This window comes from Siniperca chuatsi, linkage group LG4 (assembly GCF_020085105.1).
Source record: "Siniperca chuatsi isolate FFG_IHB_CAS linkage group LG4, ASM2008510v1, whole genome shotgun sequence".
NCBI classification, from domain to species: Eukaryota; Metazoa; Chordata; class Actinopteri; order Centrarchiformes; family Sinipercidae; genus Siniperca; species Siniperca chuatsi.
In genome coordinates this window covers 7,605,877-7,633,029 of record NC_058045.1, presented here as the reverse complement: position 1 = coordinate 7,633,029, position 27,153 = coordinate 7,605,877, and the positions used below count along the sequence as shown (strand labels likewise).

At 40.7% G+C, this 27,153-nt stretch overlaps 1 protein-coding gene across 3 annotated transcripts in view; it reads left to right on the top strand.

Moving 5' to 3' along the window:
* LOC122874554 (PDZ domain-containing RING finger protein 4-like) overlaps nucleotides 1-26,123 on the top strand; it is a 123,325-nt gene extending 97,202 nt beyond the window's left edge. For all 3 annotated transcript variants that reach the window (XM_044192577.1, XM_044192578.1, XM_044192579.1), the window contains 7 exons: nucleotides 4,895-5,148; nucleotides 7,717-7,819; nucleotides 15,891-15,989; nucleotides 18,291-18,353; nucleotides 19,979-20,080; nucleotides 20,815-20,943; nucleotides 21,815-26,123. In XM_044192577.1, coding sequence (XP_044048512.1) covers nucleotides 4,895-5,148; nucleotides 7,717-7,819; nucleotides 15,891-15,989; nucleotides 18,291-18,353; nucleotides 19,979-20,080; nucleotides 20,815-20,943; nucleotides 21,815-23,281 — 2,217 coding nt within the window. In that variant the 3' untranslated portion in view covers nucleotides 23,282-26,123. The remainder of the gene's footprint in view (nucleotides 1-4,894; nucleotides 5,149-7,716; nucleotides 7,820-15,890; nucleotides 15,990-18,290; nucleotides 18,354-19,978; nucleotides 20,081-20,814; nucleotides 20,944-21,814) is intronic.
* The last annotated feature ends 1,030 nt before the right edge of the window (nucleotides 26,124-27,153 follow it).

The following is a 27,153-nucleotide window of genomic DNA, read 5'->3' as shown; positions in this document are numbered from 1 at the left end:
AGGCAGCATCAGATATGGCTGAAGTTGACATCTTAACAGATAAACTGGCCCCACTTTACTACCACTGTCACTACATTCTGCCCTCGGCCTTTGGAGATATTGATGGGATGCAGCAGTCGATGAGACAAAAGGACTGGAGACGCCTGAGGAGTCGAGCTAAGCTGCTACGTGTTTGTTCTTTCTTGCTTGTCCTCATACCTGGAGGATAAACAATAAGATGGGACACAGATGAGAGAACCTTCAGGATTGTGCTTTGCTGCAGGCAACTCTGCGCTCATTGTTGTAAAAACAGTGACTTTTGGTGAAGTTTTCAAGTAAGTCTGTTTGTTTGCTCGTAACAGCTCAGAACAGCTTAAAGTGACGTGCGATATTTACTGAAGTGGAGACTTGATGCACTCAGCTGCGTCAAAAGTAAACAATTTTTGAATGTCTTTGTCAATGTGGGATCCTGCCACAGAGAAAATGAAAGAAAAGACGTTTCCTCCGTTCGTTGCACTCCACTAAGCTGGTTTGCTGCATTTGTTGTGGGAAGGCTGGTGGTCGTCTCAGGGGCTTTGAATAAAAACTAATTTCTCTTCTGGCTACAGCTGCTGCATATCCATGTGCAAACAGCCAGCACATGCGTCTTGGTCCAGCTACTCCATCACAGCGCCCATTTCCTTCCAATTTCACATTTACCTGATCATCTCTTGGCCCAATTGTATAGCAAATGATCTCTCATGAATAATCACTTGTTTTGTTCCAGACCAAGACGATAATTCATGTTGACCCTGTGCTTATGGAGCAGTTTTGGCCATAAAGCACTTGCAGAGATGCATTGGACTCGATAAACACTACAGCTGCTAAATTATTTGTTGCAAACAGATTTTGTTTGCCAGCATGTGTTTATGAATTAATATGTATTTGCATACTTTGCATGCACACTTGAAGAGGATAGTTTATGCTAGTGTTACTACATCAAAATATGTGTGAGGCTACAGCTTGTACTGAGCGTAGGCTATGAATGTGGCAAGAAATGGTGTTTAATTTTGACAAGATTAAGGCTACTTGGGAATTAAGCCAATTGCAAAAATTATTCACATTAAAATTGTACTGTATAGTCACCTTCACCATCTTTAGGCACGCTAGCTGATGATGGACTTTGCAGAGAGCAAAGCAGTCGCATAACATCTAAGGTCTGCGCTGAAGGGTAGATCTTCAGTATGAGAATATCTGAAGAATATCTAGGAAGCTGCAGCCAGGCTTAGAGAAACCCTTCCCATCTGTCAGAAAGGGCTGCAGATCCACACAACTAACTGAGGCAGTGTGTTTAGCTGGATAGACATCAGCCAAGGGGACACAACAAGGATGGAAAGTCCCTCATGCAGGAGTTAAGGCTACTTAATATTCCTGTGTTGATTGGGGATTAATTGTTCCATCTGGCTCTCATGAAAACCAGTGAAGAGAATAAAAAAAACAACACTCCCTCCTCTTTCCTCACGTGTTTCCTCTTGCATCATTACGGTCATGGAGTATGGCTAGCAAGCGGTTAGTCTTGGAGGAGGAGGAGTCTGGACCGGACAGGCTGTACCAGAGGGAGATGGGGAGAGAAATGTGATCATTTTTCTCTGGGACTGTCATAAGCCATAGGCTGCCTCATTTGTCTGCTCCAACTCCTTTGTTTCCACCAGGCTCCCTTTTCCAGGATTAGCCTGCGGAGCGAGAGACAAGCAGGAAAATAGACGTCGCGAGAGACAGTCAAAGGAACTATATAAGCTAATTATACTGTAGTGCCCATGTTTCTTTCATACGGTAATGTACATGCTGCAGTATTTAATACCTGCTGACTGGCCAAAAAAAGAAAACAGAATGAAAGCAGGTTTGGAGTGTGAGGGAAGGAGGGATGAGGGAGACTGCACGATTATTTTTCCTCCAAATTGCCCTGCAGTTCCACAGGAGTGGTGTTGACCCAGTTTATCTCCCACTCAGGTGATTAATGCAACATCGCTACAAACAAAGGTCACATCAGGAGGCAGGGGAGCAGGCCAGAGTACAACAAGAGCTAAGGGAGTTATGTATGGCTACTGCTTGAGAAAATAAGTTGTTTATTGTTTTGTAGGGCATCACTAGTCTCTAGAGGTACACAGTGAGAAGTGACAGAAAAAACAAAACACACAAACTCACATGTACATATGGGAATGAACCATGAATGAGAGTAACACTATTATTGTATTATAACCATTATTACATTATAATTATTTTCTATTAGTCTATATATGTCTATGTATTAGTCTTCTGTGGCACTTCTGGTGTTTCTAATGTTAGAAAATGTTAGGGAATCTGGGAAGTTGTGATTGGCATTTTTTTCACTACTTTCTTTTACATAATAATCAGCAGATTAATCAATAATAATGATCAGAAAATAATTAATTGCAGCCCTAGCATAGTGTACTGTATAACCACATACTAATCTTTTTAGGTCATGTATATCTCAGATGGGGACTTATCAAGAGAGCAAGGCAAGGCAAATTTATTTGTATAGGGCATTTCAGCAACAAGGTAATTCAAAGGGCTTTACATAAAACATAAAAGCAACATAGGGCAATATAAAAAGACATTTAAAAACACTTAGAGTTAAATAGAAAATATAAATAAGATTAAGCAGTGTAAGAAATTAATCATTATTTGATTTAATAAAAGGCAGCGTCAAACAGAGAAGTCTTCAGCCTTGATTTAAAAGAATTAAGAGTTGCAGCAGACCTGCAGTTTTCTGGGAGTTTGTTCCAGATATGTGGTGCATAAAAACTAAACGCTGCTTCTCCATGTTTAGTTTTGACTCTGGGGACAGAAAGCAGACCTGTCCCAGACGACTTGAGGTCTGGATGGTTCATAGCGTAATAGATGATCAGAAATGTACTTGGCCCTAAACCATTCAGTGCTTTATAAACCAACAAAGAAAGGTAATATGTAGACAGACATATTTATTAGAAAAAAAACATCCATGCTGAGCCTGACTTCACAGGGGATTTATCCTGTTAGGTTCTATCGATAACTTACTGCTGCTCAAAACATGTTGTGCAGCAGCATACATTTCTCAAAATGTATGGTGTCAAATTCAGTGAGATGTGTAACAGAACATGCACAAGTGAAGAATTAGTGGTGGAATATCTGGGGTTGAAAATATAAGCTCTCGGTAGGAGTTCCCCGGTGGCTTCTGCATCTTTAATGTTCATTTAGAGGCTCCACATACACACACAGCCAGAGTTACTTGATGTTGACTGCTCGTGAATTTAGGTCATTTTGTTACAGTCTGAACTAGGTTATGTGTTTTTATTTCTACCACTATGTTGCATTTTAAAGAGAGTTTGTGCTGGAAGTTCTGAAACACTGGTGCTATTGAGTTTCCCAGGCTTGCTCTATTTTTCCACAGCTGACACTTGTGAATACAAATGATTTTTTACTTTTCTAGTTATCATGAAACTCGTTTTTCAGTTTGCCGTGCAAGCAAAATGCTCCACTCCAAAACCATATTTAAATACAACTGCAAGTGTAATTATGCTGTGTCTACCTTTTTTTCTTTCTGCGGTTATCTAAATTATAATCTCTGGTTTCAGCGTTTAAACTAAAGAACATTCTCCAAGGTATTCCACAGCCATGGTTTCTCTTCCAGAGAAATTACTGGTGTTAAATGAAGCAATGATTTTCGTTATATGTGCCAGCTGTAGTGCAAATGGTTTTCAATCTGCCAGAAAATCCAGTTCATTTTGTGAAGATGGGGTTGAAGATGGACTGAGTGAACAGGGGCCATTTGGGCTTTGATCTAACAGTCTGATAATGTATCAAACTGTGTTTTAGTATTTTTTTCCCCAATATGGTATTCATAAAGATTTCTTTTTGATCATCTGTCGAGAAGACATTCAAGAAAAGATAAAAATTTCTATCTGAATGCATTCTTCCTGAGCACAACTGTAGCCATGTCCAAACAACTGTAATGTGGTGACAGCGGCCCTGAGGGCACCATATTGTCTTTATACAATTTGTTGCATGTTCAGAGACTATGGAGGTGGTATTGTTGGGATCTGATGCTGAAGTTCCAGTAAACATTTAAACCAGTTTAACCTGTGCACAATTCAGTTACAACATTCATGTCATGGTTTTAACCATTTGTTGCAGCACAATGCATTTTAATTTGGCAGTGTGGCTCTGCTCATGTTGTGCTCTGGAACAAATGTGAGCAAGCTTGAGACCGTGTGCTCACAAACCCCCCTGGCAGATATACACGGCATTAAATGAACACCAACCCTTTTAAAGAAACATACAAAATTCACATAAAACTCATTTTCATTTTATCAGAATATTTTTCTGAAATTTGTCTTGCGTCCCGAGACGTACACACATAATACACATTAGGTGAAATATAACTAATACTAATAAGAGAGGAGGCTGGGGAGGTGGAAGCAGTTACATTTCTGAAAGTAGGCAGCAGTGTATTAGTGAGGATGTAGAGCTCAGTGTTGTATGCAGATTGAGTATGCGCCAAATGTTTATATGGATTGCCTATTGTGTGTGTGAGAGAGTGAGTGAGTGAGAGAGTGAGAGAGAGAGAGAGGGGTCATGTACATATGTAATTGGAGGTGTGTATTCCTGAGGCTCCATTATATTAGAGTTTTACATACATTTCTCAGACACAGACCTGCATCTTTTACTTAGTATAAAGAGCATAAGAGCAAGAATAAAAGTAATATTCGCTGTATCTTGGCTTCCCTCTTGGCTTTTCCGCTGGCTTTGCATACAGAGATTTAGCTGAACCAGTAAGATTAGGTCTATCTCGACAAAGGCTCTGCTTCCATAAAATGGTTCTATAGCAACAGTCAAGTATAAGTATATAAGTTTAATTTTTCCCTGTCCTGCTCAGGTGAATGGGAAGGAGTTGTCCAAGTCCAGCCATGAGGAGACTGTGGAGGCCTTTCGCGGTGCCAAGGACCCCGTCGTGGTGCAGGTCATCAGGCGGACCCCTAGTGGCCGCCCCCATGGCCCCCCTCAGGAAATCCATGTGGTGGATGTGTGCACTCAGACCGACATCACCTTTGAACACATCATGGCGCTGGCAAAGCTCCGGCCTTCGACCCCTCCTGTGCCTGACGTCTGTCCCTTCCTGCTCTCTGACAGGTACGTACAATAGGAAATGAATGTGGTTATTTTACAACTCTGTAAATTATAAATGTGAATCATGACAGATAGTGATTCAAAACAGGGATTATAGTTTGAAGTAGGTCAGTAATATAATTTGATATAATTACGAAGGAGTTCGGTTCAGTGCCACAAAGAGTTTGTTGTTGTCCTTGTTTTGACTTTGGCTGGGACTGATGGTAATTAAGAAGGGGAAAAAACATACTGAGAAATGTTATTGAGCTATGAAGCAGAAATATCAGTGTTTGCAGGATTCGCATTACAAGTATGCAAGGTGCCTGTAAAATATAAATTACTTGTCTAACCAGCTGCATACTCGATTCTGACAAATATAGATTTGTATGATGAATGAGCTTCTCAATGTCCTTCACGTCTTCTTTTTACCAATGGGACACACCTAATAAAAAAAGAGAAATAAAGGACAGGGCTAAGTGGTCCTAATTAACCATTAATATAGAATGTATGTGCGAAGTGTCCTTGGCATTTCTGTGTTTTGCTTAGTATAAAGCATTCATTTTAATGTATCATTAAGTAGATAAACATTAAGTTGGAAAAAGTTGACAATAAATATAAGCAATTCAAGTCCACCAAAAATGTAGCCATGTATGACAGCCTCAAGTGACTTTTAATACATGAGCATCTGGATCTGTCAAGTCATAGAAATTGTTACTCCTACAATCACTTGAACACAGCACAGACAGGGATAATTGTGAGTGAGTGGCAGATGCAAAACAAATGCACATTTACATATAAATCAATATTCACAGACTGTTGAATCTGGTTTCCCTGGTCAGTACACAGCACATGCAGTTTGTTAACTGTCTTTTTAACAAGCTGCATTTTCACCCCCCTCTGTGATGCTGGACTATCGTTCACATGTCTCCCGTCTGCTTAGATAATCATGCACCGAAACATAACACAGGCGTAAGATTAAATATGTCTGTTGTGCTTACATGTCTAAGTTTAGAAGAGATGAAAATACGTACTTGGGTCATTTTGTGTGCAAAGTAGCTCAAAACAACACATATGTGGTACAATCACTAGTCTAATCACAACTCAACTGGATGCTGGGTAGTACAATACCTCAAAGACATGTTTTTATTGTCTATGTGAGAGGAAGGCATAAAAATATGTACAAAAAAAGATCTTGAGAGTTTAAAGTATCAACAAGAGGTTTTCTTGGAACACAACAAAAGTAACAGGGTTCATTATTTCCTCTTCTGGCATTTTAGTTTATATTCTGTTCATCTCAAAGGAGAAGTAAAGTGTGAACAAGAAAAGTTTAGCATAAAGGAATATCTGGGTTTCACCTCCTGGGAATGAAACAATGAAACAATAGCAATGCAGGAGCTTCATAATCCCAGAACTGGGAAGTCAGAACGGTCTTGTGTGTGTGTGTGTGTTTGTTACAGCAGATAATTAATTCCAACAATCATAAACATCTTGAATTATTTGAATATCTGTTGTCATTTGTCATTGGAGACTTGTTTAGACATTCAGGGATGGAATTTCTGTATCGCTCATTATTAAAAACATCATTAAACACGCTAGGTATAAAGTACTATACATGACCTGATCAAAATCATTGCCACATGTATATATTTCACACATTATCGCCATAGAATTCCCCACGGGGCCTTCCTGCCATAATTGGAGCTGCTTGGTGTATCCATTTTGACTCATGGAAGGTTTACAAGGTGATTAAAGCAAATGGGCTAATAAAAAACTAGGCAACACAGTGCAACGTGTGCTCGCGGGTTACTTACAGCCCCAGGCCGAGCCCAAATGTAATCAATGTGTCCCATAAAACTCACATTTTCTTCTCTTCATCTGAGATCAGGTGCACAATCCAATATACAGCAGATTTTATAGACACAACAAATGTCTGTTACTCATATTTTTGAGGCTAAATTGTAAATTTGTAATTGTATTCTTTGCACCCACTGCCAAATGTCGTAATATGTGTAATATTGAGACATCAAAGTATAAAGCATTCTGGCATTTACCTTTCTGGTTTATGACTGGAAGATTGTTTTGAGAAAGTTTTACAGTGCAGGGTAATGTGAGTGTCAGACACCCCCCTGAAAATGTCAGGGGGGTGTCTGAGTGTTTTTTTTTTTTTTTTGAAGTTTTTGTCCACCGTGATTATCTCGTGTGGCACTGAAGCTGCTCATCTTGTTAGGCCCTCACAATGCTGTTTTGTTCAGTGACTGAGGGAAGCATAATAGAATTACACTGTACAATGTGGGGGGTTTGGTCTGTCGAGCAGGAGGCAAATTATGTGGATATGCTTTTATTAACAAGGGGCAGTACTTTTATCACACACACTCCAGTGGCACTGAAAGCCCTTGACAAATCCTTTATTCTTCAGATTCCAGCAAAGACAAAGGCAAGGAAATCCTGTCACTTATAGGTATTGAATGCATTTGAAAGAAAATGAGGAAAAGGATCTTGCTTACGCCCAACTCTCCACCTCTTTCTGTTTCTCTGCCTCCCTCCCTGTCTGTCTTTCCCTCTCTTTCTTCCTCTGTCTGTTTCCCCTGACAGCTGTCATTCTCTTCATACAATGGACCAGGATTACTATGAAGGGACAGACTACCTCTCCCCTGTTCAAGCTGATGGAGAGAGGACAGAGGAGTTTGAGTATGAGGTAGGAATCGCACTTGACATCACTGCTTACTAGAGACTGATGGATTAATTGGCATGGCTAATGTTATCGGCTAATTTGACTGTATTGCTGATATATATTGATACATTCGTTGGCAGATAAGTAACAAGAAATTGCAGTACAGAAATGCCAAAGATAAAAAGAGAAATAGTGTCTCCATTACATAGTGTGTACACCAGAAAGCACTGAGAAGTTTATTTTTCTTCTAAGCTAATTGTCTCCTGGCTTCAGCCTCATACTTAACACACAGATATTAAAGTGGTATCAATCTTCTCATCTAACTCTCGGCAAGAAATCGAATAACCATATTTACAAAAATGTCTTTAACGATTTCTTTAAAAATCTCATTTAAAGGCCCTGCATACCCACACCGTTGTTTTCAAGCTGATTAGAACTCTAGTCAGGTGGAAGCTAGGTGAAGCTATGCTGGGAATTATGTGATATCACCAAACTCTATGTACTTAACTCTATATATTATAACGATGTAAGGTTTCCCGCTTTAACAGGTGCAGTAAAACTAACAGGAGAGTCAGGGAGATGTAAATCAACTGCAGTTTGTACACGTCCATGCAGTCAGAGAAGAGGTCTAATCAGGCAACATAAGTGAAAACGTGTGAATGGACTACAGCTCTGTAGGGGCTTTATGGGATTCTTATCAAAAATATCTGTTTATGTTATCTGTTAGGTTAAAAAAAAATGCGTATCGAACCATATATTGTAATAAGATTTTTTTAAACTTTCAGTTATCAACATGAATATTGGCCTCAAAAGCCCAAGATAAGTAGAACTTTATTGTTCACAAACCAGTTAAGTGCTGAAAGTTGCACCCATATGTCTGACCTCTCCAAAACACGGATTCGCATTCCCTCAACACTCCATTTAATGATGCTTAACAATTGGTAGAAGGGTGCAAACACTAATTGACTCTAAAAGCAGGTCCCAGGGGGACAGTAGTGACAGATGATTGGCCACATTGCAGACAGCTCGAAAAATCTCTTGCTTCCATCGGGAATGATGACATGCATCCATGTTTTAGCTCCTTTTTTTCCTTTTTTTTTTTACAAGGCAAAAAAAGAAAGTTGAAAACCTCCAACAGTGAAGGTGTTAATTGTTTAAACAACTCTAGAAGAATAAGCTAGCAAGTTGGCTTACTGAGCTCGATCAAACCCAATTAAAGTGAGGCATGTGTGGCGGGTGCTAGTAAAAAAAAAAAAAAAAGATGGAAACACATTTCTTTGCTTCTGCATCTTTACTGGAGTGTAAGTAACAGGCGCAGTTGAATAGGTGATGTTTCTAAGGCTGTTGATCTCTGACACATACAGATATACATACAGATGCACTGATTCAACTGTGACAGGAAGAGATAAACAGACTGTCTCCGCTCTCTGCTTTGGTCCAACATTCTTTATTTCCGAGTCATTGAGGTGCGAGCATATTGCCAGCGAGGGCTCCGACTGGTCTGATGTATGATGATTGCTCACCCCTACCTCTTCTTATTTTTTTTCATTTGAATTTGTTCTGAATGCTTCCACCCACTGAGCTTGAGCTGTTTCTACACATCCTAAACAGATCTGTGCACCCGCTTGGATCACAGAGGCCCCAGTGTCAAATCGGAACAAATATAATATATTAAAGCCTCTCTTTATGCCTCATTGCTATTAACAAATCCTATTACACTGTGTATGCTTTGTAGCCTGCACCGTTTTTTTATTTCATGCTTGGGGAATTAGATACCACGCTAATGCAGCCCCACTTACTGTATGTCAACTGAAAACGCTGTGAGGGGGATGTAGGCGAAAGCTGAAAAGCCACTTTCAGAGTCGACCTGATCCCTCACTCCCTGCTGAAGGAGAGGAAAGAGAATGAAGGAAAGACATTTCTCTAAATTACCTTTTGTTAGATTAAAAAAAGCACAGTGGGGGAGAGCAGTTTGCCATCACATCACAGAGAAACCGTCTAAATCTAATTCACCTTTCTAATACACCAGGACATTGATGTTGCTGTTAGGGTAATCAACATGTGAGAGTCCTGGAGTACGGTGGTTGAAGATGCCAGATGGCACGGAAGTACACATTCATAGTATGCTGTATATTTCAAAGCTGTCATGTGAAATCACTGAATTTTCATTTTCCTGGATTTAGTACTTAATAGAGTGGCCACAGATGCACCACATACTGCTAGTCCCCATCCAATCCAAAGACTGTATTCAGTGAAACATCGGTAGAGACATCAAAAGACTTTTACAAACACCTGTCGAGTTCTTACATAATATTTTCAGCCACCTTAGAGACTACATCATTGACAATCAATGTGTTTACATGCACTTAAAGCTGCCCTAATCAATATTTTTATATTAACAATGGTCCAAATGTGTAATTTGAAAGGAGTCGCTCGTAGTGACGAACCCACAGAGAATGATCACCCAAGTCTGCATCCCCCTTTTTATAACTCTGAAAAGTTATCACAATTACTAAATTTCTCGTTGTGACAGTCGCGAGGTAAACAGTAGAAATACATTGTTCACGTAACGTAGCTTGCATGTATTTGATTGGCCTTGCTGGATGATGTTGCCTTGCATTGTGTCAAAAGTTGAGCCAGGTTAAAGTTTTTTGCTGGACGACTCTGCGTTCTTTTGCCAGAGCAATTGCATTGGCTCACCCGCTGTGTCACCAGACTGCCAGCCACAGCAGGCAGCTGTCTTCAGTAAAACAGGTCTGATAAACCCACTGTACACTACTTGTTTAGCACCAAACAGCAGACAAAGTTAGCAACTAGCTGGTGAACAGCAGCGCATTTAGCAGCTAAAGAGCCAGATGTTTAAGATATATGTTACAGCTTGTTATGCTGTCCCCAATTGGCCAAAAAAAAAAAAAAAAAGTGTAACCAGGTTACTGATTTGTTTTCTGTGGCAAAATGAGAAGGTTGAGAGAAGGTTACCCCAGTTAATGCAGCTTGATTATTTTTTTCTTCATGTGTACACATAACATAAATGGGTTAAGTGGGTTTTTACAAGAGCATATGTATATGAAAGACTGCAGACAGGAAGAGTATTGCTGTCCAACCTTTTAGCAGGATAAAAGGAAGCACCACATAAAGTAAGTAAGTGAGTAAAATGAAAACAGACCCTGAAATAAAGAACAGTAGCTTCTACGCATCTGTAAAGGTTGATTTCCACAGTCTCAATTTAAGGCTATTGCTACAGTCTTACACCCTTAAAATAAGCCGGCCTTGATTGAAAATATGTTCAGGGGTAGTGGGTAAAGAAAAATGACTGACTGGTTTTAGTGACCAAGTCAGTACAGCTAAGAATGTAAGTTCATTCTCCAGTTTTCTACTATATCCTGATTTTTTTCACAGTAACCTTTAATTCTGTACTGAATCAATAGGGACTGACAGTCGAATTCCACCATAACGTTCTCCACTGTATCTCCCTCCCCTATGTCTCTGTCTCAGTTTATCTACTATCTAAAAAAAAACCTTGAGGTTGGACTTAAAAACAAGTCCTGTTTCACTTAACAAGCTAGGAAATGAGGATTTAAATGAAAATATAGAGTATACTATACTGTACCTCAGCAAATTCAATTGTTCATTCTATAGGAAAGGCAAGGGAGAATTTCTCTGCCACCCCTATGGTTAAAAGTTGACATATCCTGGACTCAGTACAGGAGCCTATAATGTCTCTATCCTCTCTGATCGTTTGCATTTTTGGATTAATGAAATACACAGGCCATGCCTTATAACTAGAATTTCACACAGAAACATCCCATTTCCTAGGATCCCTTGATGTGTATGTGGCTATAATACCATGTTAGTAACCATTCCTTTGATTAGTTTTGGTAAGTTCTGAAGAAGCGAAGTACTCCAAGCTCAGAGATAGTCTTCCCTCTCTTCCTGCCAGTGGTAGCCATCCATGCATTTGTGACTTCTTTTTCAATTACTGGTAATCAAAGGCGCGATTATTATGACAGCATCCAATGTGCTTTGATGGTGGGCGGCAATCTTCCCCCTAATCACGCCATCGCAGTCATTAATTTACTGTCAGCCCTCGTCCCTGTGCCACGCCGCAATCTCCTGCCTGAGAGAGGCAGAGAGCTCGTCTGGAAAATGGAGGGGAAAAAAATTGAGAGGAGAGATTGGTGAATGCTTGTTTGATGGATCAGGAGACAACCACCTTTTTACTGAGGCATCTGAGTGTGAGTGGGTGTTTTTTGTCTACACAATGTTGTCTTAAAACAAGAAAGCAAAAGAGCATCTGGTAAAGAAAAAAAGGCCCTATACACTGAGTGTGTGCTGCACATAGTTAAACACACACACACAGGTTTGATGTTTCATTCAACATGCAGTAATTGTAGCAATCCATTTTTTCTGATCATTTAGCCACAGGTCTCCTGCACTATATCTAGTCATTTCATTTCATTCATAAGAAATTTAAAGGGGTAGTTTGTGTTTTTTGACGTGGCATTGTATGAGGTACTTAGGAGATGGGGGTCGGCGCGCAGCCAGTTTGGAGAAGCAGAGAGCTGCTCCGCCACAGATGCTCAGCTCTGTATTGTTGTGAATGGGGATCAACAGAGAGAGTGTACAGAAGAACTGCTGCAGATGGAGACTGAACGTGCCGAAAGAGAGAGAGAGACAGAGGGGAAACTTGAGGCTGAGCTGGAGGCCGTGAGAGAGCCCAAGCTACCTGGTGGTGCAGATGTATAAACTGTGAGCCCATGCTCATGGACTCGGAGCGCTACTGCTGCCATGAGTGGGACTTGGTTACAACACAACTTCAGGACCTCTCTAAATCTGAGGATGCCAGCGCCTTACACACAGTCTGCATCACCAACCATCCAGAGTTACTTGCCTTATTGACTGCTGGTGTCTTGCGGACCTTCCTCAATTTTCTGAAGATAAATTGGAAAAAACGTCCCAGACCAGAAAGGCCTAATGACAGTTTGTCTACAAAGTAAGTTTTTGGTTCTCACTACATTTTATTGCATAATGATTGATTATTAGACAACTAAAGTTTCTGGGTACGTTTTCCTTATCAATGTAGAGTAGTTGTTAGCTCTTTGTATCAGCAAACTAAGCTGAAATCTCAAACACTACAGCCATTCGTTTACTGTGGTATGTGTAGCAACTTTACCTGTGTACTTTACCGTATTACAGTGCACTGCAAAGCGTGTATACATAGGAATACGGAAGTCCCGTGGTTGAGAAACTGTAGTGCCAAAGGAAACGGTGAAAATTTTAAAAAAGTAAAGCTGTGAGAATTTTACTTTTATAGCATACACTTCGACTGATATAGAATTTTTAATTTTTATTTTTTTAGGTCGAACTATTTTTGGCATTTAAAATACCTACTAATACAAAGCTGAGCATCTGTGGCGGAGCAGCTTCTCCAAACTGGCTGCGCGCCGACCCCCATCTCCTGTAGGTAATACATTGACTATTGATAAGTACCTCATACAACCCCACTTCAAAAAACCTGAACTATCCCTTTAAGGCTTATTTCACAGAGCCAGATAGGTATGATGAAGTACTTGCTCACACCTCTGTTTTGCCTCAGTCTCGGCAATTAATTTGTGTGGTTTATTTTTAGACGCGTCTCTGAGACATTGCTAGTCAATGCAATATTTCCCACAGATATCCCACAACTTCTCACATCATATTAGCATGCAAGATGTGTGCTGTCGTCGTAGCTTCCATTACCTCCATGACTGCTTTGCTGCATCAAGAGATGTGCCGCTTAAAAAATAATTCTACCAACAATAAAAGGTGGTAGCTCATTAGTAACATTTTTAATATAGCTAATGACTGATTTTTGCAGCTCACTTTGTTCAGGTAGTCGGCACCAAAGCTTCTTCCCTCTTATATATATATATATTTGAAGTTGTCATCGCTTCTGAGACAGTCAATTAAAGATCTGAGCTCCCCGTCAGGTGGAGGCTGTCGAGAAAGATAAAACGACAAAGCTCGGATGATGATGTTTTTCTTCAGCTCTTTTTCTCGGTGTCTGTGTGAATGTGTGTAAGCACAGGGATTGTACAGGGATGCAGGAATTACTTTTTTGTGCATGCGTGTGTGGGGGAGTGTGTGTAGCCCAGCAGCAGCAGATCCCTGGTCCAAAAACACCTCAATGATCTGTCATTGTGTGAGAAAAGCAGAGGTAGAGAAGTGTAGGAAGAAATGAGTGACAGGGGAGAAGGAGAAATGGGAATTGAGCCTAAAGATGTGTTTGTGTGTGAGGAAGTGGGGGGTCATAAACAGCTTAGGAGAGGGAGCCAGAGGCACCAGGTGGCGGCTCTTTGGCAGCGGTATTGGCCTTTTCCCCCTCATCTCCTCCCACTATGGTCAGACTTCACCCCCCCATTCCCCTTCCCAAAGCCCTGCCACATCTGACACGTGTAACGGGCCAACCCTCACTTGTCACAGAGGAAATGAATCTCTCTGTTTCTGTGTGTGTCCCCTCTGAGCCCCACCAGAGCCTCATTTCTCTCTGCCCCCTCCGTCCTCCTCTCCACTCAACCACCTCGCTCCTGCTGCTGAGAATTGGTGTGTTTCTGCTCTAATGAAGACTTTGGGAGGAGAGGCCATTTCACACTTGATTCCCTCCAACACCTTCGATATGTTTCAGCATTTGGAGATGGAGCACAGGCTTGTGCTGTTTGGTGTTTGGCTGCACCTCTGTTGTGGGAAACTGAAAGTGCAAAGTGGCTTATGTACATTAACAGTATGGAAGTTGTGTTTGGCTCCATATTCACAACATACTTTAGATATTAGATGAGGGGGAACTGTGCCACTCACTCAGGTTCTAGTTGTGGTTAATCAAATCTCACTTTCTGTGTGTTTGTATTTATGAACTTAAATGAAGAATTCATGTTGAAGCCAGGGTACTTTTGCTCTGTTCCAAGAGGCTCATGGGAAATTTGACAACCACTGATTTGTAAGTCAATAGTTTGTTGATCTTTCCCCAAGGGAAGATGAGGAATACTTTAAATATGTATATCTGGTAGTATTAGCATAATTATAGTTTATTTATAGTTTAATATTCTATAACTTGGCAATGGCTTGAAAGAAAAACACTTGAGGTCCTCTGACATTTATCAAAGCCCCACCGATCAAGCTCTGCAAGCTGAGAATGTCTTTCATGATCAAACACTTTCAGACTCAAAAACCTCAGACGAGAGTTGGCAATCCACACTCAATAAGCGACTCAAAAACAACAGATTTTTTGCTGAAACTAGAAGAACATTGTTATTTGATCTTCAGTAGAGTAGAAACTTAATGTTTGTGTAACCATTGTTTTATGGTATAGAATTTATTTGGAGTCTCAGACCAGTCTCTGTTTCTTCTTTAAAAGGTTACAGAATTGGTAGTTGTTCTGGAGCTTTCAGTCGTATCACTCGATCTTTCTCAGCAGATGGACTTTGTGCAGTTGTCGTGGAATTGTAGTAAATTTATTTTCTGAGCACTTAAGGATTTCTCTCAAAGTGTTCAGAAACATGGAACATTAGACCATCTACAATTCCATGACAACTGGCCAAACTCCATCTACTGGGGAAGAGTGTGATGTCATCAAAAACTCAAACAGCTACTAAATGGACCTCTTGGTGGGACTGTTTTGTCAACTAATGTTTCCAAGGTCAAATGAACTTTCAATGTCCTCTATATCCTTAAATGTTCAACTTGCTTTGCTTCAAGGATGGCAATGTCTGTCGCTCCTTCAGTCATTTAGTCCAGACTGAAATATCTGAACAACTATAAAATGGATTGCCATTACATTTTGTGCAGACATTCATGGTCCCCAGAGAATGAATCCCAATAAGTTTGGTGATCCACTGACCTTTCCACTAGCGCCACCATGAGGTGACATTTGTGGTTCAGAGTGAAATGTCTCGACAACTATTGGATAGATTGCCATGAAATTTCATACAGACATTCATTCCCCCCTTCAATACCTGTGAAACTGTCACAAACCATCAGCGATGCATGCCTGGCATGTAGGCTGTAGACTCGTAGTAGTCTTGTTTTTACATTTATTGTATTTTCCCTCTTCTCTGCATAGGAAGTGGAATTGTGTCGACTCAACAGCCAAGAGAAGCTGGGGCTAACTCTGTGCTACAGAACAGATGAAGAGGAGGATGTGGCAATCTATGTCAGTGAGGTGAGTAGATAACTTGCCCTTAGAGATGATAGACTTGAATGACTTTCGTTGAAAGGGTTCATTTACGTCATATAAGATCATGGATGTTGCATTTTCCAACTTTGTTTGCCATCAGGAAGCACTAACTTTTCACACTGTTTTTCATTCGGGAAGTCTCTAAACACAGAATCTTATCTTTCCCCACTCTGCAACATACATATATCCACCTCCTGCTAGTTTTTTTGCCAACCACCACATTTAGGACTGCTAGCTGTTTGAAAAATGAAAATATTAATACTCTTGGGGCAAAAGATATATGCATATTCTACAGACTCTTTTATATTTCAGTTCTTTGAAGTCTCACATTTACATATCATACACTGTTGTAGAAACAGACAATCATCATGGCCAGATCAGGCTGCCTCAATAAAATGCCTAAACAACTGAGGGAGCTAGATTTCCAAGACTAAATCAATTTTGACATTTAATATTCATCTTTCAATTTATGAAATACTTTAGTATTCATGTGAGCAAAACAGGTTTCTCTATTGGGTATTGTAATTTTGAAATTGAACCCCTTTATCAACCACAAATGACATTATTGAATAGTTTGGCATGTTCTAACTGCATGATTACAGTTTCAGTTACCAACATGAAATGACTGCCAAGACAGAAAAAAAACTAAAAATTAATGCTTTCTGGTCTTGTCTAAGTTGTTCACCCAGTCCTTTTAGTACAGCTGACACCAACAAGCAAGCTGTGAGATACATGTTAGCAAATAGACTTGTTGGAAGCATAGAAAATACTGCTCTCCATTCTGCTCAACTTTCTCTCCAATTCGTTTGAAGTTGACTCGGACCCTGCAAGGTGTTCGCTTTGAGAGCTGAGCAGAATATAAATCACTGTGGTCTGTGGCTCCTGGCAGCATCCTTAAGTGTTGCTCTGCAAAAAAGTAGAGCTAAGAGGTGTGTGCTGCATTTAGATGAGGTGGCTGAATGTCACTGTATACAGGATGTGTTATGTGCTCTGATCTTGCATAAGTAGTGAGAACACATCAAGGTGGAGTTAAGAACAATGCAAGGTCATTTTAAAACAAGCTAAATTTCCCAACTTTGTAGACCTTGATGAATGGCCACATTGTTTTTTACTCTGTTATTTAAATTAATTTCCCCTTGTTTCCATTGTGTCTCACAGTACACTGGTTAAATATTTCAGAAGCATGAGCAGAAAAAGTACATTTCCATAGTCTACATGTCCACCCATTTTCTACACCTGTTTAATTCTATTCAGGGGCACAGGGGGCTGGAGTCTATTTCAGCATGCATAGGGTCCATCCTGGACAGGTCACCAGTCACACTCATTCACACTAATGGGAAATATAGAGTTTTCAATCCAACTTCCACCTCTTGTTTATGTTTCCCCCAGATCCATTTCTTCCGTTCAAACAGTGAGAAAAGCAAACTGCACACAGAAAGGACCAAAGCTGAGAGTCAAACCCAAGAGCTTCTTGCTGTGTGGTAAAACTGTAACCACAGCCATTTCGCCACTGAAAATTATATCTTCAAGAATTAACAGATTCCTGTATTTTCCAATATTTCACTTTTCAGTTGTAGGTTATTTAGGTATATATATATTTTCATTCAGGTTTTGGGTGCTCTCCCCATAACTGCAGAAAGATTACCTTCAATTTGCTCTGTTACCTCCAGTCCTACCCCCATTCCTGTCTAGTGACCTCCCTCCCTCCCAGTTTAATGAGTGCTCCTCTGTGTAGGAGTGGACTATCAGGAAGATGGAGTGCCCCCCCCCCCACCCCCCACCCCCGAGATCCCACGTGATAGGAGAGAGTGAAACGAATGGCCCCAGACGCAGATTGATTGACCGATGAAAGAGTGTCCTGCCCTCTTGTTCACTGGCATTAGTTACAGAAGGGGCAGGTGCATCATGTATTGAGGTTGAGTTACAGGCTATAAATGCTATATGCAGAGGCTTGTGCTATATAAACCTGCCAGATATAACAACTGAGGTGGGTACAATTGAGGACTTAAATGATAAAAGGTGATAACTCAGATTGTTGGGGCTTTTGTTCAGGGCTAAAATGACTGAAAACTGACTAGGCAGCTACAGGAAAGCCATTTAACATCAAAGGTCTTCCCATGGCAGCAGCCTATTGTGTGTTGCTCACATTGTTGATAACAGTCTAGACATGTCTAGCTGAGTGAGGTCTTCATAATGAGTTAAAACATTTTCAGGCACTCCTTGAGTCTCTTGAATGAAGATTGAAAGTGTTTTAGAGGCATTATTTTGTTCCCTCTACCTTCACAGATCAGTCCAAACAGCATTGCTGCCAGAGATGGACGCATCCGAGAGGGGGATCGAATTTTACAGGTACAGTAGTACCCTCTCTCTCACCCCTCTACACAAACTCTCATTAGATTCAACATAAAATGCTGCTTTTATTTTGTCGTGCTCAACCACTGTCTCGCAGCACGAGAGCCCATTCATTTTTAATGGCAGCACATTAAAGGGGGAACTCACCCCCGCTGTGACTGTTAGAGGGGGAGAAATGCCCCCCTGGCTGTTTTAGTTACTGACTCAGCACCAACAGGGGTTTTTAAGAGTTCTGGTTCAGGATGGCGCTGTGCTGCAGCTCACTGCCTCCTGTGGGATAGCTGAGAGGCTATGACTGTTATTAGCCCCTAGCTTCATCTTCAGGCTTGACATTCAGAGGAATTCTGTCACCGACAAGAAGAGGCAGTTAGGGCTGAGGGTAGATAGTGTTGCCTCTGTGGGTAATTATTGATTTTGTGTAGGTTAGTCAGAGCTTCTAATTTTAATGTTAAAGCTGCATTAATGGATGTATTTTGGCCACTTGGGGGCAGCAAAATAAGCTAAAAACAACTGCCTTTTTACACATTCAGTAGACAGAGCAACGTTAGTTTTGATATTGATCAGTTTTTTAGCCACCACTAACTCCTGGGGGAAGTATCGGGCTCTGTAACATGCTAGGTGTTCACTATGTTCAGTCGCAAAGTTTTATCTGTCTGCAGTTTGGTGATAGGTGGCGTACAGTGGTTTTATACGGATCTTTTCACTAAAAACAGTTCCCTACTGCTGCTGGAAACGTGATTGATGAGAATGAAGTTTGCAGGCTCAGAAAACCAAAACAACAAGCTAAAAGAGGCTCAAAAGCTCGGTAGAGATGGGGAGTGGGGACAACAGCAGAGTTGGGTGATAATTCTCTGTGGGTTCCAACACCTTACAGAGTCATTGGTACATTGTTAATATGAAAAATATTCATTAGTGCAGAGGGAGAGGTCATTTACTATGCCACAAATAGGTAATATGAACTATTCTAACACTGACAGTGAAGAAGTTATAGTATGAATGGCAGATGAAGTGAAGGTCTATGAATTGAGAAGCACACAGTAGTATTCTATGCAGAAATTGTCTTTTAATAAGTACAGTAATGCATTATGAGAGAGGAAATGGGAATAAAGTCAAGGGAGAAGTAAATAGTCTGCTCAAGCAATTATTAGATGCGGGGGGGGGGGGTGTTAGTATGCATAAGCACTGTTGGTCTAATTGTCTACCATGTGTTGTGTGACTGATTCAAGCCAGGAGAGGGGGTGTGTGTTTGTGAGGCAGACCAGTACTCTGGCACTATTATCCACCAGTGACAGGGCCATTACTCTGCCTGCAAAAAGATGGACGCCCCCTGTCAGTGGCCAGTTAATTGTACCACTAGATGTATGTACGCTGCCGGATACTTTGGTGAACACAACAGCTCCGTCGGCCCACGGCCACTGTCCCATTCATAACCACTGCTGGGTCCTGCTTTGTATTAGGGAGCAGCACAGAGTGTTTATAATTTCCCTGGGAAAGAAGGCATTATTGTGCAGTGCCGCTTTTGTATTGAGAGGATGAAGCTGGTCTCAGTGTATGTGCCTGTGTTCAAATGTTTGCGTCTGACTTGTGTGAGTGTGGTAATCATGTTTGTATGTCATCTTCAGATTAATGGCCAAGATGTACAAGACAGAGAGGAAGCTATGGCTGCACTCTCCAATGATGAGTGTAGGAACATCGTGCTGCTGGTTGCCAGACCTGAGATGCAGGTTAGACACTTACACTGACATACTGTATCTTTCTGCCACTGACTGAAATGCCTACCATGGGCCTAACATGGGCATTTACAATATATTTGCTAAACCTTAGCAGTCTGGGGTAGCCAACCCTCCCCACTGCCACAACCATTCCTAGTGGAAGCCACCACTGAGACACCTCATCATGTTTTATTTTTATGTAGCGCCACTGTAATTGACTTCCAACAGTAAGCCATAAAAGCTAATGGCATGCTAATGTGGAGTGAGTTCAGGCCCAAGGCCGATGGCGAATAAGCGAAAGGACTCTGCCGCAGTGCAGATGGGCCAGGAGCAATAGTAGACTCTTTATAATTAAATGTGTCTCTCAGTTGTAAAGTCTTCAGATATGGATCCCATTTGGTTCACATTGGGCAGACAAACAGATGATGGATGGTGGGGAGCAAATAGGTCAAAGGTGGCAGTCTTATGTCTATTAAATTGCATTAGCTTTATTTTAAGATTAGAATGCATATTTTAAAGATGAGGGGTGTTGGATAAGAAATAGGGAACTGCATATCAGTCAAACAACACTTCTTATTTCAAAACGATGCCTGTTTTTTTTTCTTTTTTTTTTCAGAAAATCCCATTTGGGCACCCAACTATTTGTTTTTAGACACTGTGTCGCCACAAGCTTTAGGCCTTGACAAATAACACTTGCCCCTTTCTCTCCCTCCCTTCATATGCTTCCCTTCTTCATTCACCCTTAGCTGGAGGAGGCCTGGCTGGATGATGAGCACAGTGAGTTCCTGGAGCAGCTGAAGATGGAAATGTTGGAGGAGCAGCAGAGAGAGGAGATGGAATTGGCTGCCTTACAGGAGGAGCAGGAGAATGAACAGGTCAGACAGCAGCAAAACATATGCTTTGCGTAACTGGATTAGCGAGGCAATGACAAAGCTTTATCTGGGTTTAAGAAACTCTGGAAAGCCTGTTTCTTTTTATTTGCTCTGTTCAATAAGAATAAAGCCCCTAAAAACTAGTGAGTCAAAAAGCAATAGATTTAAGTTAACCTTCCCTCTGAGTTATGATCACACTGACCAATAATTGCTTTGACTGTATTAGGTCATTATTCACAGTCAGTATTAGCCAGATCTATCTGGTGTCAGAGATGGAATTCAACTCTTCATTTGCTAAGAAAGTCAAACAGTGAAAACAAGTTTTGCCCTTTGAAATATGAATATAAAATAAAGATTATGAATATTTATGCAAGGGGGCCGTTGAACCATTTAAATTCCAAACATTAGTAATCATAATTTAAAATTCAGTTTTGTTGGGAGGATAGCATGCTACAAAAATCCATATAAATGGAACTTCAAAGACATGGCAGAGAGGAAACAATCCCTTAAGTAACAGAGCTGTAAAACAGTTACGCACGACAGCATATGTAATCCTTCAGGAGAATGCAGAATAGGGTTGCACTTTTTGAACTCTTAAATACTGTAGTTCTGGTGACTTTTTGTTATGTCCTCATTCCATAAAAAAGGAAGGTGAAACAGAAAACTATACCAAAAACATCAGAATACCTTTCAAAGTCCATTACCATATACAGTATAACATACTTACACATGCTAATAATCAAAAACAGGCTTACATACAAGTTTTCAGTAAGTGCTAATAAACAGAAATCATTACGTGGATCATTAAAATGCATGCATGTGCCATCTAAAAACAAGTATTTCAGGCTGGTCTTGTTCATCTTATTTATTTTAGAGAGCAGAAGATGACAAGCCCACCTGCTCCACACTCCCTCATCATAAGGACAGTGTACTGAGTATAAAAGACAGAATGGAGAGCTCAGAGCATAATGTCCTGGCACACATCCAGAGACGTCTGTCCCAGTGCCTAAGAGACAATCGGGACACGCACTGTACCACCAGCTCTATGCGGCTGGAGGACAAAGAGGATGAGGACGATGATGTGACGGAGGGTGATCGTTTCCAGCAGCTCTTGGAGCTGAAGTGTCAGATACGTAACAGCGGTGAGTACGACCTGTTCTACAGCCGCCGCAGCACCATTGAGTGCAGCGTGGGGGAGCAGGGCGGCGTACAGCATGAGCTACGTATGCTCAACGAGGAGCTGCGCAGCATCGAGCTTGAATGTCAGAACATCATGCAGGCCCATAACCTTCGTAAGGGCCAGCAGTCTCCCTCCACTGGCCACTCTGCACCCTCAACCAAAAACCTCCATCGGAGTGAGCCCACAAGGGGTAAGCTGGCCGACATTAATGAGAGGCTGGAGAAATCAGACAAGGACAGCTCCAGTGCCTATAACACAGCGGAGAGTTCACGGAGCACCCCTCTGGCAATGGACCGCTCCCCAGAGCACTCACTCCAGAGGATGGTTAGTCTCACCAACCAGAGGAACCTTTGCAGTGGCCTTGCCACTGGCCCTTCTCTTAGCCCAAGCCCCATCCCAGCATACCGTGCTCCAGTCCCAGGCAAAGGCAGCAGCCCTGACCACAACAATCCTTCTGAGTTGAACCAGACACTTCAGGCTGAGGAGGTGAGCGGTGGGAAATTAAAGCCACGCGCTTCCCACATTCCTTACTTCTCTCCATCCCACAGTTCCCAGCAGAGGCAGGTCAACATCCCAGCTCATGCCCGCCACTACCAGAGCTACATGCAGCTGATCCAGCAGCGCTCAGCTGTCGAGTATGCTCAGAGCCAGCTCAGCCTCCTCAGTGTCTGCAAAGAGCCTCAGAGGCCCATTAATGAGCCCAAGATGGAGTGGAAGGTCAAGATCCGCAGCGACGGCACACGCTACATTACCAAGAGGCCTGTGAGAGACAAGATCCTGAGGGAGAGAGCCCTAAAGATTAAAGAAGAGCGTAGTGGAGGAATGACCACGGATGATGATGCAATGAGTGAAATGAAGATGGGGAGGTACTGGAGTAAAGAGGAAAGAAAGCAGCACCTGGTCAGAGCAAAAGAACAGAGGAAAAGACGAGAGTTCATGCAGCGTAGTCGGCTAGAAAGCTTGAAGGAGAACCCTCAGAGCAGCAGCGAGGGTCGCAAGGAAGTCAGCATTATAGAGCTCAGCCACAAGAAGATGATGAAGAAACGCAACAAGAAGATCCTGGACAACTGGATGACCATCCAGGAGCTGATGACTCATGGTACTAAAGCCCCTGAGGAAGCAAAGGTGCACAACGCCTTCCTATCAGTCACTACTGTATAAAAAAAAAAACCCACACACATTCTACCCCATGTGGTATAATATACTTGCCTCGTTCAATGTGGCATTTTTATGAGGACAATAGGACTATTTTTCACACTTTGTAACCCAAAAAGCATTTTGTAAAGAATTTATCAGTGGTGTCATGGCATTTTCTTCATGTTTTTCAGCATTGTTTTTCACATCCCTCTGTGGAAAAAACATTTTTTCTATGAAATTATGACTATATAATTATTTTAATACTTCACTCTAAACATGTTTATCTTTTCAATTCTATTTTCATATTTATGTTGTAACCATATAACTCAAAATAGTTGTATGAGCATCTTAAGAAAAGTTAAGTATTTCCTTTTGTGTATTATGTACACTTGCCAGTTGCAACACACAATAAATCAGTGGGTCTCCTGCCTTTCACTAACTTTTTTTAATGGTCCTTTAATAACCAGATCTACTTACCCTTTAAAGCTGAAATAAATAACTCAATGTTGTCGAGAGGTAGTGAAATTATGTTGCGGACTATCAGTGCATAGACTTGGACTGGAAGTCCAACTAGCCATAAAGTCTAATAATCAACCATATAGATATCATAAAATTCTAATGGCTTAAAGGCAGAATAACGCCAGGGACACACAGGAGGCGGAAGAGCCACGCTAGGTCATTTCTCCTGCGAGCCTGGCAATTCACACCAGAAGTGCATTTCTCCGCACCGGTCAACAAGCGATTCTGCTCCTCTGCTCTTTTCTAATCTCAATAAAGAGCTTTATAATAACCTCATGAATTTATAACTTAAAGCTTTTTATGTGTTTCTGCAGGGCCTCGCTTCTTCTGCAACAGTGAAGTTAAAAAGATCGCCTTGTGTGATGATCTGCGGAAAGGGAAACACACACAGGCTTGTGTGTGTGTCTCTCTCTGTTTAGAGACAACTGACAAATATGTGGAATAAGTACGTAATTTAAAAAACAATCAAACAGCTGTGATACTATTTCTAATAAATATAGCCTAGTGGATGGGCAGATCTTGATATTTCATCATTGGGGGGGGGGATAACTCCAGGAGAACAGCGAGGAGAGGGTCAGAGAAATCAAAAGGGTTGGCAAGCATGGGATATTATTTATCAGAATCAGATCGTTTATAAGTAGGGTTTTTTTTTTTGCCAGATTCGCTCGCAGCATGTGGAACAATTAGACCAGACGGCGAAACTATCGCTGCTGAGCAATTGGTTAACATGGGTGCCGAAAGGAAGCGGGCAGGACTTTGGGCACATCACAGCACTTCCGCGTCCTTTGTAGGATTTGTCCATTGCTGTTTGTTCAAAGTTGGGCCCTCCTCCCCAGCTCAGAGAGAGAGCGGCGTTAGTAAGAACAAAGCAGTGAATCGGAGAAATAAAACATTATTTTCTGACTGGCTAGGGGCTACACACCACTGCCCAAAGGTTGACACCCAGAAATGTCCCGAACACAGCAAACTAATAAACTACAGGCAGAGGGCAGGGTCTCTGAAAAAAAAATAAGGTACAAATTTCAGCTTTAAAGGGACAAATATCACACATTCCAATCATAGTTCTATATAACTTGCTCCTAATAAAAGATTGAGTATAAACAGCAAAAATGTGTTCAATCCCTAAAATGTAATAAATTTGAAATAAATCCAATGACCTGAAAGGGAAAAGATCGCCTCAAAACTCATGAAGTGTTTCACCTCAGAATGCCATATGTTTTTTTGGGGGGGGCGGAATCCTTGAGGTTTTAGATTACTGAACATTGTAAATTGTTAATATCAGCAAAGATTTCTGGTCAACAAATAACTTTTGCTAATATAATTTTTATCATCAGCAATTTTATAAAAGCATCTTTTTTAAAAGTTCAATACCTCATGTTACAGTGAAACTCTTGTTCAATGTTGATTCTGTAATTTGTGAACTTGAGCCACTTTTCTTACAAAGCTACAAACAAGGAAACAATACTAAGCTGCTACACTGACAGGTCAATGGAAAAACAACTTTGTGGACACAGGAAGGATGTAATAGTACTATTATGTACTATGTACTATACTTCTAAAATAGTTTGAGATTTTTTTTCATGTAAAAGGAAGACAAATATCCCAAGAGTCCAAAAAGCTCTGACTCATGACCAGTGCTGCAGCTTGCTTTGTATTGCTTGCAGCTTTGGGTAAAACATTTTGTATTCAGTTTTATTTTTGCTTAATAATTTGGATTTTTTTTCCTACATATTCAACAACAGATGGACCTGCTCATAGCTTTTACATACCAGTATTTTTACACCATTTTTACTCTCCACATACACCTTTACTCAGCATAGCCTTAACAGCAAAAACTGAATCAATGGTACGTTTGTGTGGCAAACTAATTTCATACACAAACAAACTCTCTGGATCGCTCTGTGCAACAGAGAGGTGTTATTCAGCCTTACTCATACATTGTATAATTTGAGTTTTTAGTAACTGGAAAAATTGATAGATATTGTATAGTTGTTATGAATTATGTTTGCGGCCACATTAACTTGTGTTAGGATGATTGCCACTGAGCAGGACTCAGAACACAGCATATTAGATCATTGAAAAACTAAACTGGTGAAATGAATGGGTTGCCATTTATCAACAGACTTTATAGTTCAGTTACATGTACAGTATACCCATCCAAATGCCTCATTTTTAACTGAAATATTGTAAATTTTAAAAATCGATCCCTGTATTTGTTTTGATTCAATGTCAATGGTCTAATTTCAAGTAATGCGTAGTTGGCACATTTGTAGCCACGTAAAATGTGTGATAATGGTGATCTTTGCGAAAGAAATAATAATAAATTATTGTTTTTTGGTATAACATCGCACTGGATCATGTTTTTTTTAATTCAGACGTTTGTGGAAGAACCAAAATCTGCGGCTTCTTTGCAGTTGGTGCCACGTGTTTGAAGTGTGTAGTAAATATTTTAGCTGGTAAAAACTGATGAACCTTGAACATAAAACTTACATGATATTGCAAGGCTCCAGCACACTGCATTTGTAATTAAATAGTTATTTTTCTTAGTTGCTTTCCAAATTTTGTTTTTACTTTTCTGTGAAGTGGTTGGTGTGAACAGTGTGAAAATGAGCAACAGCAACAATCTGGGCTGTTCTTTTAGTCTTCGGTGATGATGTTGAGGGGAAATGGATAAAGAAGAGAGGTGGAGAGCGTTACGAAATTGTGTCATATCAGAAAAGTAAAGACAACAAAAACTACAGCAAGTCACTCTGGGTAAAGACCAGTCTAGTCAGTAAAACAGAATTACTTGTTCGCTGAACATCGTTCACCTCCAATATCTCCTCAGGACTGACTTTTTTTCTCCCCTCTGGATATGTTAAGTGATTAAACAGAAGGAGATTTCAATTAAAATCACCTTCTACTTGGATGGCTTTGTGTTCATTAAAATGTACCAACCACTTAATCATGGCTATGGCCTTGTCATATGCAGGTAGAGCTATTGGGATACTCTGGTCTCTGTATTATCTAAAGTTGTCAGTGTGCTATAGCTGAAATTGGAGTGTCACGGATACACTATTGCCTGAAGACTGTTCTGTACTTCTGTGTTTCCACTTAACTGAAAACTTGTTCCATTTTAAGAAACTGGTAAAATATAAAAAGTCTTCCTGATATTATTATACACGCTTTCTTTAGAGTAGAAATAGTTATTGGTTACCCGTAGGCATTATGTCTATGTTTTTGTCGCCAAGCACTCTCTCACTCTTTTTTTTCCACTGTTTGGTTTCTTTTGTTAGTCTTTTTATATTTTCATATTTCCAAACACTTCATTTGCGTAAAATGGCCAGTGAAGAATTCCATCGAACTCCTTACAAGACAAAAAGGCCATTGTTCAGGCT